The sequence below is a fragment of the Entelurus aequoreus genome, linkage group LG17, assembly GCF_033978785.1.
Source record: "Entelurus aequoreus isolate RoL-2023_Sb linkage group LG17, RoL_Eaeq_v1.1, whole genome shotgun sequence".
In the NCBI taxonomy this organism is placed as follows: Eukaryota; Metazoa; Chordata; class Actinopteri; order Syngnathiformes; family Syngnathidae; genus Entelurus; species Entelurus aequoreus.
In genome coordinates, this window is record NC_084747.1 from 9,133,837 (window position 1) to 9,146,993 (window position 13,157).

Consider the following 13,157-nt stretch of genomic DNA (forward strand, 5'->3'; position numbering starts at 1 on the left):
GAGGCTAGGTTAAGATACGAGTTAAAATGTTCTGTAGTTGGATTAAACGACTGCCCTTACCGCCTTCCAGCAGATGCGTGGACTGATAATGCGACACGATGGCCGGACATGGAATTTGGAAATCTATATGTCTACCTCACAAGCGCACCAGGTATATTATTTCATATCTATAGAAAGCAGATTCAAATTTAAACGAAACCGGTTTTCGAAAATAGCCTATACAGGCTATAGACTATATAGTATATACCGCATGTTATTTTTGTACAACAACTTCAGCTGTCGAACGTTATAAGGTACAAATTCAACAAGTACAACATTAGCACGGACGGTATAGCCAAGTTGTGGTTAAGAAGGTGGATTTTTGTTCCTTATATTTACCAGAAACGAAGTGATCCGAACACACGACCCGGGACTTTGGGGGACTCCAGTGAGAACCGTCCTCGTTTTCCCGGTGTAAAGCTGCGAGCCATTTGTCTCGTCTCTGTGGGCTTTTATCACGCTTTGGCAGAACAAAATACAACCTTTGTTTTCCCTGTTTCCAGCACAGTTTTTCGGCATTTTGGAGGCAGAATGACGGGTTTAACCAGCGTAGGTCGACAGGTTAAAGAGTAATGGCAACGGTTTGTTTTCAACGCCAGTCTGGTTGCTATGGCTCGAAGAACCCGTATGTAGCTCAGTTGCCCGGATGTCGGCCCTAGCCCATAACTTGATGGACTCCATGAATAACTTAGCTTAGTAATGCGAGCTAAATATTTTAAATGTGGCGTTTTCCAAACATGGGAAGCGCTTGTTTTGCTCTTCCACTTTCTTCATTTGACTTTTGCATTCTTTCATCTCCTCTGATGTGAACTCCACTGCCTTCTTCAAGCTAACAATCATGGCGGCTCTTTCTTTACATTCTTCAACAAAGCCGGCTAATTTCGATTTTAAGGGCTTGAAATAGTTTTCAAAGGACAAAACTTCAAGTCACTCACCTTCATCTTTCGTCTTTTCCTCCGTTGGTGATTTGCTGGAAGTTGGTGGCGCTGATTCTCTTTCATGTTCTCTTTTAGCGGACGTCGCCCATCTTAGCATAGCAGTAGTCGTCCATCTTCTATCACGTCTTCAATCTTCACTTCAGATATCGCTCCAAACTCAATGCACGTTTCGTGGCTTTGGAAAATACCAATTGAGATATTTGTTGCTATATTTGCTGTGAATCATGTAACTTTAAGAACGTGAATTCGAAGAATCTCCGAACAACCATAGCATGCGGTCTTCTCTTTTTGCTTGGCTTCAAGTACATTTGCGCATGCGCAAGAAGTCCGTAACTTCGTTTCCTACTCCACCTCATTTTTTCCCCCAAAATAAAGGAAATTTAATCTTATTTTAAAACAATGGTTATTAAAAGTATCTAACATCAAATAATGGACAACTACTGTTTAAAAATAAAAAATATATATATATGTGTTGGACTTTCACAATATTATGTCAGACCCACTCGACATCCATTGCTTTCGGTCTCCTCCAGAGGGGGGGGGGGGGGGGGGGGGGGGGGGGGGGGGTTACCCACATATGCGGTCCTTTCCAAGGTTTCTCATAGTCATTCACATTGACGTCCCACTGGGGTGAGTTTTCCTTGCCCGTATGTGGGCTCTGTACCGAGGATGTCGTTGTGGCTTGTACAGCCCTTTGAGACACTTGTGATTTAGGGCTATATAAATAAACATTGATTGATTGATTGATACAAGCACGTGCACAGACTTTTTCCATGGCTGTTGTTCAAACAGAAAAAGGGCAAACATCGAGGAAAAACACATAAACATTTTTTCAAGCTACTTTGTTGTTTTAGTTAAAAACCTTTAGAAAGTCAAATGATTACTCTGTGTAGATCATTTGGTAAAATGACTGTTTTGTTGTTGTAATTTTCGAACACACCACCAGGGTGTGCACATCAGGAAATCAGTTATTACCACTCATGCAGTGTGTATGTAAAATTGCTGTCCTCCTGAAGTCTTTATTAAAGCCAAGTTATTCCTGCAACTCGGCATGGTTCTTCCTACTGGTAACCACAAACAACAACATGGTGTCAGAGTAGCGGACAAACTTCTCGCCTGTGAGTACTTTTTGTACTAAAATTTGCCGCCGGAGATTTTTTTCCTGCCGTGCGGTGTACACGCCGATCCCTAATGGCGGACGGGTTTCGTCGTCCAGACCCAGTCGTCTTCAACGACAATCATACTTGCCAACCCTCCCATTTTTAGCGAGAGAATCCCGGTATTCAGCGCCTCTCCCGACAACCTCCCGGCAGAGATTTTCTCCCGACAAACTCCTGGTATTCAGCCGGAGCTGGAGGCCACGCCCCCTCCAGCTCAATGCGGACCTGAGTGGGGACAGCCGTTCTCACGTCCGCTTTCCCAGCAGCTTGCCTGCCCAATGACGTCATAACATCTACAGCTTTTAGAGAGTAGAGTGCACAACAAGGAGAGAGAGTTCTTGGTTTCTTATGTGGGTTTATTGTTAGGCAGTTTCATTAACGTCCTCCCAGCGCGGTAACAACACACAACACCAGCAGTCACGTTTAGTCTACCGTAAAGCAGTTCGTCTGCCGTAAACAGCAATGTTGTGACACTCTTAAACAGGACAATACTGCCACCTACTGGATAGCCTGCAGAACACTGAAATTCAAGTATGTCTTTTATTTATATGTATAATAAAATAAAAAATAAAATATATATATACATATATATATATATATATATATATATATATATATATATATATATATATATATATATATATGTAGCTAGAATTCACTGAAAGTCAAGTATTTCATACATACATATATATATATATAATATATATATGAAATACTTGATTATGTGAATTCTAGCTGTAAATATACTCTCCTCTTAACCACGCCCTTAGCCACGCCCCCCGCCCCAACCACGCCCCCTCCCGATATTGGAGGTCTCAAGGTTGGCAAGGTATGATGACAATGTCGCGGAGAACTGGCACATTTTCGAGCAAGAATATGACATTTTCATTGCTGCTGCTCACTCGGACAAGCCCGCGAAGACCCGTGCATATGTAATAGTGTGATGTTGTTGCGCTATATTATGAACTAGACAGGGTGTTATATTTTATTTTGAAGTATCGCTTTTATTTTGAAGAACCGGATGTCCGGTGCAGGAAGTGTCTTTGCTGTTTTTTCGATTGCTTTACTTCCTCTTCCCTCTGACTTTTGAGTACAAGGTAATAGTTCTTCACTGCTCCGTGTTTCTTCATATTGTAAATATTCTTCCTAAATGTTTGTAGATACTTTAAAAGTTAACCCAATAATGTTGTGTGTACAAGTGATGTGTTGTTTTGAGTCATTTTTATGCACAATTTCGTTTATTTAGAAGTAGAGCGTCGACTGTGTGAATTGTTTGGTAGTATTTACACGTGGTATTTACATCACACAGGAGCAGATATCACTCCGCCAGAAAGTTGAAACCTGTGTGTGTGTGTTTCATGTTTCCAACACAGGTATGTGGATTTGTGCATTATTATTATTTTGTGATAAAACGTTTTTGTTATTGTAATTTAATTTATTATTATTTTTATATGAATGAATGTTTGTTACTTCCTCTTCCTTCGGACTTTTGAATGAGAAGGAGCAGATATCACTCCGCCAGAAAGTTGAAACCTGTGTGTGTGTGTTTCATGTTTCCAACACAGGTTATCAATAAATACTGAACTAGGGCTGCAACTAACGATTAATTTGATAATCGATTAATCTGTTGATTATTACTTCGATTAATCAATTAATAATCGGATAAAAGAGACAAACTACATTTCTATCCTTTCCAGTATTTTATTGAAAAAACCCAGCATACTGGCACCATGTTGTGGACATAGGGGGTGCAGCATACACCAATAATAACACAGAAATGTAATTCATCAGAACTGAATCAGATATTGTACACGTTTCTGTTGTGAATAATAAAGGATTCATTTCAGGCTGCCTCTGAATAATAGCATGAAATATTCCAGCACCTTCATAACGTTTAGTTGTACTAAAGCGTCACTCAAATCTAAATATACTTATATAGCTTTATCGGCCCGGCTACATTGATCCATTATGAAACCAACCTGAGATATTTCTGTCTGTTACGTTTATTTCCAAATTGGTAACCGTGCGTTTTCTCTCTCAAAACGGAGTCAAATGTGCCGGAGACACATTATCAGCCCCGCGTTGCAACAAAGGCATAACTTTAACGTTACTCACAAAAAAGCTATGGACTTAAAAAGTTACGTACTGTGAGTTCCTCCCTTCATCCATGGCTACAACATGTTTCCTCTTCAGGTGCTCTTGAAGCAATGTTGTACTTCCGTGCCATTTTGCAGGAAACGGTCTTCTATGAAGTCTTTAAAGCGAAGTGTTCCCACACCTTTGACGACTTAGGTCATACACTTTTCTCCATTGAAGCAATAACCTCAAAATGTTTCTCCGCTAAACTATCGGTAGTGTTTTCCTGCGCCATTTTTCTAATTTTTCCAGCAAAGGAGACGCCGTCGTCACGTGAGCTGCACATGACCACATCATTGGCTAGCTTACGCCACCTCATGAGACGTAGCCTCACCGCCGCCTTGGCGCTGTTTTGTACTGTTTTTGTACTTATTTTGATTATTGTTCCTCAGCTGTTTGTAAATGTTGCAGTTTATAAATTAAGGTTTATAAAACAAAAAAAAACAACAAAAAAATAACAAAAAAACCCCCCCCAAAAAACCCACAAAAAAAGCCTCCGCGCATGCGCATAGCATAGTTCCAACGAATCGATGATTAAATTAATCGCCAACTATTTTGGTAATCGATTTTAATCGATTAGTTGTTGCCGCCCTATACTGAACCGACGGCATGGTGAAGTGTCTTTTATTTTAAAAAAGTACACAACGCAGAATGAGACTCACTACACATACATCCTATTAAACCTCGCTGGTCCACAAGCGATTGAGAGGGAGCGCTCGTTTGCGTACGCGCCAGAGGTCCGTGCCGCCTGAGAGGGCGGTGCTATTCTCGCTCCTGCGGAGTCGCGGGAAGATCCCGAGTGCCTGAAGAGGAAGTTCAGAGAAATGTGCAATTCGCGAACGAACAAAACATTGGAAAACATTGGAAAGGGACAAGTTCCATTCGAGAATTCAAAAGCATGGGGAGAGCATGGAATCATTCATCAGTGATTTAAAGATTAAAGCTAAAACATGTCAATTTGGAGATCTAACGGACGAACTCATATGTGACAAATTTGTGTGTGGCATCACAAACGACTCTCTGAGAAAGACATTACTGAGGGACAGTGAATTGACTCTTGCCAAGGCAATCTCAATCGGCCGCATTCACGAAATGACAGAGGAAAATATCAAAACATTGGCTACACAAGCTACCAATGTTGATGAGATTAAACCCACACAATACAAGCAATTTAAAGGCACATTCCAGAAAATTGCCCAGACTATCACAAAGTGTAACAATTGTGGAGGGAGTCACACAGCAAAAAGGGGAATGTGTCCGGCGTTTGGACAACAATGTCACAACTGCATGAAACAAAATCACTACAAAAAGTGCTGCAAGTCAAAGCCACAGAGCCAGTCCAAGTTTACCACAAACAAGCGCTATGGACAGTCTGTGCATGATGTGACCATGGATCAACACAGCCAAAGTGAAAATGACACATTCTATGTGGATGGCTTGGAAATGGAAAATTGTGTTGACACTGTAAATCCACAACAAAGAGACCAAGATGAAGGATTTGTCACAGTGTGCATAAATGACGTGCCAACCGAAATGAAAGTGGATACAGGTGCTAAATGCGGGCGTGAAACTCGCCAAACAACACAAAAGCACAAATTTGGTTGCTTACGGAGGAGCCAAAATCGAGACAAGGTGAAGCTACACTGACATGCTTTTTAAAGGGACAGCGCCACTTACTGACATTTTTCATAGTGGATAAAAATGTGACATCGCTGTTGGGCTTCCGTGCATGCCTGCGTGTGGGGCTAGTCGAGTTGATGTCTGTCCCCACAGAGAACACTGGAGAGTTCAGCGCACGGATCCTCACACGATACCAAGATATTTTCAGTGAAGAGCTCGGAGAACTACCAGTTGTCTACACGATGACAGAGGACCCCAATGTGCCGCCTGTTGTTAGGACGGCCCACCGCATCCCCGTAGTGATGCAAGATTGTGTGAAAGCTGAACTTGAACGCATAGGCGTTATTACTTCAGTCACCGAACCAACAGATTGGGTGTCATCCATGGTCACTGCGCACAAGAAAGGCAAATCAGAAATCAGATTATGCATCAACCCCAAAGATTTAAATGAAGCACTAAAACGGCCCCACCACCCCATGAGAAGCGTGGAGGAGGTAGCAGCACAAATGTCAGGTGCGACAGTGTTTTCAGTGCCAGACGCAAAAAACTCATTCTGGCAGATCCGCCTGGACAAGAAGTCCTCAATGAAGACAACATTCAGTACTCCTTTTGGACGTTACAGATTCCTTCGCATGCCTTTCGGTATTAACTCTGCAAGCGAGGTATTCCAGCGCACAATGGATCAACTCTTTACTGGATATCCATGCTCAGTCATTGTCGATGACATCATCATCGGAGGCCGCGATGTGGCGGAGCACGACGCCAACCTAAAAAAAAGTGCTTGAACGTGTGAAGGAAATAAACCTCAAACTCAACCCGCAGAAATGCAAGTTTAGACTTGACCAAGTATGCTACGTTGGTCATATCTTCACAAGTAAAGGATTGAAAGCTGACCCCTCCAAAACCGCTGCTATCACAGAGATGCCAGTCCCCACAGATGTCACTTCACTTCAACGTTTCCTGGGAATGGTCAACTATCTTGGCAAGTACATTCCAAACCTCAGTGACATCGCAATGCCACTGAGGAAACTGACTCACAAAGAGACCGCATGGTGCTGGTTCCAGCAACACCAAGATGCTTTCGACCGCCTGAAAGCATGTCTCTCCTTTCCACCAGTATTGGCCTACTACCATGTCAAAGGGCCAGTGACGCTGACCTGTGACGCGTCATGTTTTGGACTAGGAGCTGCTTGCATGCAAAATGGAAGGCCAGTAGCCTTTGCATCCCGCACCCTTACAGAAACAGCAACTCAATAAGCTCAAATTGAGAAGGAGCTCCTAGCTGTTGTGTTTGCGTGCACCAAGTTCCGAGACTATGTATATGGCAAGCCCACCATAGTAGAAACTGACCACCAACCGTTGGTGACTATCTTGAAGAAACCAATTCACAATGCCCCTGCCCGTCTTCAGCGGATGCTGCTACGCCTGCAAAGCTATGACATAATCTTAGTCTACAAAAAAAGGAAAGCACATGTACTTAGCTGACACTCTTTCAAGAGCCCCTAATGCAACAGACAGTGAGAGCCCATCTGATAGTGGTTCTTTCGACGTCATGTCGGTGAGCTACATTTCTACAGCCCGCCTGGAAGAGCTCAAGAAACACACGGAGGAGGATGAAGTATTGCAGGCTCTCAATGCAGTTATCCAGCGTGGATGGCCTGCCAGACAGACTCAGCTGCAGCCTGCCATTGAAGTTTTCTTCCCCTACAGAGACGAACTCACTGTGGAAGATGGAATCGTCATGAAAGGGCAGAAAGCAGTTATTCCCCGGTCACTACAAAAAGAGTTCATTAAGATTGTACATAAAGGTCAGCCAGGTATTGAAGCGACCAAACGCAGAGCAAGAGGTATCATCTTTTGGCCATTAATGTCACGAGACATCACTGAAGAACTACTTTCTTGCACTGTGCAACAGCACAAAACCACATCAGCAGAAAGAACCGCTCCATCTCCATCCAGTTCCAGACCTTCCGTGGTCCACAGTTGCTACAGACATTTTTGAATGGCGTGGACAACACTACCAGGTGCCAGTGGATTCCTATTATGGATGGTTTGAAATGGACCTTCTACAAAACATCACAGCAACAGCTTTCATTTCCAAATTGAAAAGACATTTTTCAGTGCATGGTACACCACACACACTGCTATCTGACAATGCAAGACAGTACAAGTGTGAGCAATTCAGGAAGTTTGCTGAGGAGTGGGACTTCATCCACACCACCAGCAGCCCAGAGTTTCCCCAGTCGAATGGACTCGCGGAAAGAGCTGTCAGGAGTGCCAAGCAACTGATGGAGAATCCCACTGGGACAAAACTGATGTCTTCCTAAACCTCCTTAACCTCAGAAACATTCCCCGAGATGCAGACCTTGGTTCCCCTGCCGAACGGTTAATGTCAAGACCAACGCGTGCAGCTACCCCAGTGTGTACCAGACTACTACAGCCAACAGCAAAAGACTCAAGACAAGTACAAGCTCGACTAGTCGACAAGAGAACTACGGTGAAACGTCACTACGACAAGTCAAGTCGCCCACTGAGTCCCTTGGCAGAAGGGCAAGTGATCCGTATGCAAACTCCTGCTGGACATGACCGACTTGGAATAGTGGAAAAGTCGTGCGAAGAGCCACGTTCCTACATCATCCAATCCAATGGGAGAACATACAGGAGGAATCGTCGCCACATCCTCCCGGTTCAAGAACGACCACCAACACCGCTCCAGAACGACGAAGCAGACTCAGGATGGTAGACATACCATGGTGGACTTAGTCCCTCCCACACCACTGAGAGAAGAGACATCGATTAGGCAAACGGAAAGTGCATCACCAATTCGACCCAGATTCACGACGCAGACTGACACAACACGCGCAGGTCGAGTGTGTAGACCCAATCCAAAGTACGTGCAGTAAGAAAAGAAAAATGTACGAGTGATTTATTTTGAGAGAGAGTATTTTTTCTACCTGTTCTGTGATGTGTTTAGATATTTTATACAGATAGTTAATTGTTTGTACTCACCCTACACAGTTAAAGAGATTTAATCTCAGTTACATATTTATGAAGGACTCCTAACTAAAAGGGAAGGATGTAGATCATTTGGTAAAATGACTGTTTTGTTGTTGTAATTTTTGAACACACCACCAGGGTGTGCACATCAGGAAATCACTTATTACCACTCTCTCATGCAGTGCGTATGTAAAATTGCTGTCCTCCTGAAGTCTTTATTAAAGCCAAGTTATTCCTGCAACTCGGCATGGTTCCTCCTACTGGTAACCACAAACAACAACATTTAGTAATATGGTTTCACATAAAAATGTTGGTGAAACGGCTCATTTCTACCTAGCGATAGGTGGCTCTAACTGTAGTGCTAATCACACACGAGCAGAAAGCCCTGCTTTATAGCAGCAGGCCGGCCTCCAGGGCCCCAAATCCCCCCCCCCCCCCCCCCCCCCCCGTGTTGTTGTGATTATATGTAACATGTTTACGTGTGCTATGCTATGTGAGGTTTTTTCCTTGGACTAAGGCTGGACCCCCCTCCCGAGGGTCCAGCCTTAATCTGTCCCCCCCCCCCCCCTTTCCCAATATCACCTTTTTCCCACCTTTTCTAAGGAACACTGTAAGTGGCGATCCGTTGGCGGTCCAGTCTTGTTCCCCTGTAACGTATGTCAGCTCTTAGTGGGACTGTGCCGAAAATGACATTTCAGTTCTCATATGTCTTGTACATGTTAAAGAATGAACAATAATAAAGCAACTTGAATCTTGATTACAGCAGGGGTTTCAAACTCATTCTAGCTCAGGGGCCGCATGGAGGAAAATCTATTTCCACGTGGGCGGGACGGGTAAAGTCATGGCATGATAACTTCAAAATACGACAGATTGTTTTCTTTATTTTACTTCAACCCAAAATAGAACGATCACATTCGGAAAATGTACACATCACAAATAATCCTCTTGACAAAACACTTCAAGTTAGTTAAAAATTCTGAGGGAAAAAAATGGTGCATTTTCAAAAACACCCAACAAACCATACACACTGAGGTAGAAACTTTTCAAGAGTGTTGAGTTACTTCCTGTCTTCTAGACATAATGTGTATTGATAGAAAAATAAAAGCTGTGCAATGTGTGAACAATTTCAACAAAGCACAAATAAAAAGTGAAAAGACTGACAGTATTGCAGTAAATCACACACTGTTCACTTTCTTTACATTTGCACAGAAGACAATCATTTTCACAGAACTATATCAGTGTGCAGTGTCTCATGCTGCATTTTAAGTGGGGTTACTGATTGCTTATTTTACTCCTGTTTTACGTTGGGTGGAGGGGGAGGAGTCACAGCCCCGCTTTACCGTCTACCTCTTGCTTGGTATACTTGCTATGCTATTTGCTTGCCTAACAGAATTGCTATTGTGACATCCAGTGGACACATTTAGAACAGCAGTTTCTTTCATTAAAAATACAGCTGAATTTTACACTTTGCAAACTCATCTCGCGGGCCGGATTGAACCTGTTATGCCCGAATGTCGAGGGAGGTGGGGGTTGGGTTGTGGGTGTTGGGGGTTAATTGTTCATATGTCTCTGATTTGCACATCAACCAGTCTGAGGAGTAAAAGTTGGCACTTGGTTATGCAAACAGTTACCCAGCATCACTTATGCGTCAACGTCAGTTTTGATACATCTCAACTTTGCAGTGAAAAAGGGTGTAGTGCAGGTTTTTGAGCGTGCACAAACTTGACACATGAGGTCCCTGGACTGAAGAAGGAGTAACCAAGCACTTGAAGCATCATCTATCTTACTGTTCAGCAATGTTTCAGATACAGAGAAGACATGGGGTCATGAGTGGATAAGATTATGCTCCAAATAATCCAAGTTTGTATGAATACCTCAGATATTTGTGAAAGAAGCAGTGAGGAGGTCCTGGGTAGGGTGGATGTCACCACATATGAGCAACATACCACAAACTAAACAGCTAATTGGTTATTTTCCCTTGTGTGTTCTTATGTGTTTTACTGCGTCTGCATTATGTGGGAACCTTTTACAGCACACTGAACAACTAAATGGTTTTTCTCCAGCGTGTGTTCTCATGTGTCGCCACAAAGAGTTCTTATGAGGAAAGCTTTTGCCACAAACTGAACACTTAAATGTTTTTTCACCTGTGTGTGTTCTCATGTGTCGAGTCAAATGGCTATTTTGAGAAAAGCTGTTGCCACAAACTGAACAATTAAAGGGTTTTTCACCTGTGTGTGTCCTCATGTGTTTAGTCAAACTGCTCTTAATAGAAAAGCTTTTGCCACAAACTGAACACTTAAAGGGTTTTTCACCAGTGTGTGTTGTCATGTGTTTAGTCAAATGGCTATTTTGGGAAAAGCTGTTGCCACAAACTGAACAATTAAAGGGTTTTTCACCTGTGTGTGTTCTCATGTGTTTAGTCAAACTGCTCTTAAAAGAAAAGCTTTTGCTACAAACTGAACACTTAAATGTTTTTTCACCTGTGTGTGTTCTCATGTGTGGAGTCAAATTGCTCTTAATAGAAAAGCTTTTGCCACAAACTGAACAACTAAATGGTTTTTCACCTGTGTGTGTTCTCATGTGTTTAGTCAAAATGCTCTTAAAATAAAAGCTTTTGCCACAAACTGAACACTTTAATGTTTTTTCACCTGTGTGTGTTCTCATGTGTCGAGTCAAAATGCTCTTAATAGAAAAGCTGTTGCCACAAACTGAACAATTAAAGGGTTTTTCACCTGTGTGTGTTCTCATGTGTTGAGTCAAAATGCTCTTATTAAAAAAGCGTTTGCCACAAACTGAACACTTAAATGTTTTTTCACCTGTGTGCGTTCTCATGTGTTGAGTCAAATTGCTATTTTGAGAAAAGCTTTTGCCACAAACTGAACAATTGAAGGGTTTTTCACCTGTGTGTGTTCTCATGTGTTTAGTCAAAATGCTCTTAAAATAAAAGCTTTTGCCACAAACTGAACACTTTAATGTTTTTTCACCTGTGTGTGTTCTCATGTGTCGAGTCAAAATGCTCTTAATAGAAAAGCTGTTGCCACAAACTGAACAATTAAAGGGTTTTTCACCTGTGTGTGTTCTCATGTGTTGAGTCAAAATGCTCTTATTAAAAAAGCGTTTGCCACAAACTGAACACTTAAATGTTTTTTCACCTGTGTGTGTTCTCATGTGTTGAGTCAAGATGCTATTTTGAGAAAAGCTTTTGCCACAAACTGAACAATTGAAGGGTTTTTCACCTGTGTGTGTTCTCATGTGTTGAGTCAAAATGCTCTTATTAAAAAAGCTTTTGTCACAAACTGAACAATTAAAGGGTTTTTTACCTGTGTGTGTTCTCATGTGTCGAGTCAACTTTCTATTTTGAGAAAAGCTGTTGCCACAAACTGAACACTTAAATGTTTTTTCACCTGTGTGTGTTCTCATGTGTTGAGTCAATGAGCCATTTCCAGAAAAGCTGTTGCCACAAACTGAACAATTAAAGGGTTTTTCACCTGTGTGTGTTCTCATGTGTAGAGTCAAACTGCTCTTTTTAGTAAAACTTTCAGCACAAACTGAGCAGCTCAAACATGTTTTACCTCTCTTCTTTGTAGAGCATTCAGAGTGTTTGTTGTCAGTGTGAGTCCTCATATCACCTTCACAGTCTGTATCGCTGCTCAAAGTTACTTCAATCTCGTCTTCAGCCTCACTATCTGATAGTGGAGCTAAGAGGTTGTCTACTTTTGGTTTCTCTTCATCATCTTCAGTCTTCACAGAGAGAATACTCAGTGGAAACTTGGTGTAATCAGCTTCCTCTCGTCCTAGAAGACACTCTCCCTCCTGAGTGATGCAGAGTTCCTCCTCTTCCTTTTTAATGCAGGGTGGTTGTGGAGTCTCCTGCTTCAAAGTGGAGCTCCCCCCTAACTGAGGGGAAACTTCTTCTGGATTACCGATCAGCTGCTGGACGTCTGCAAGACACAAACAACAAAAACACACTTTCTTCTATGTACTGTATGTGTGTGTAGTAGGGTTGTACAGTATACTGCGACTAATAAAGTATCGTGGTACTAATCAATTGAAATCGGTACTATAGCACCTTTGAAAAGTACCGGTACCGTTCTTTCACCTGAATGCTGCTGTGAGGCGGTGACTACAGAGCCGAGGCGCATGATGTTGAGTGTGTCAAAACGCACACACAAAGTGCATACAAGCAATAACATGGTGGAGAGGAAGAAAGGCAACAAAGGACAATTCTACTGGTTAATAAAGAGGGTGCGTGGAGTGCAATATGGAG

At 42.4% G+C, this 13,157-nt stretch overlaps 1 protein-coding gene across 1 annotated transcript in view; it reads right to left on the reverse strand.

Moving 5' to 3' along the window:
• LOC133632092 (zinc finger protein 271-like) overlaps positions 1-12,815 on the reverse strand; it is a 33,825-nt gene extending 21,010 nt beyond the window's left edge. The window contains exons 1-2 of the mRNA XM_062024328.1: positions 10,874-12,815; positions 4,957-5,076 (exon numbers count right to left, since the gene is read on the reverse strand). Coding sequence (XP_061880312.1) covers positions 4,957-5,076; positions 10,874-12,514 — 1,761 coding nt within the window. The 5' untranslated portion in view covers positions 12,515-12,815. The remainder of the gene's footprint in view (positions 1-4,956; positions 5,077-10,873) is intronic.
• Between the last annotated feature and the right edge of the window lie 342 nt (positions 12,816-13,157).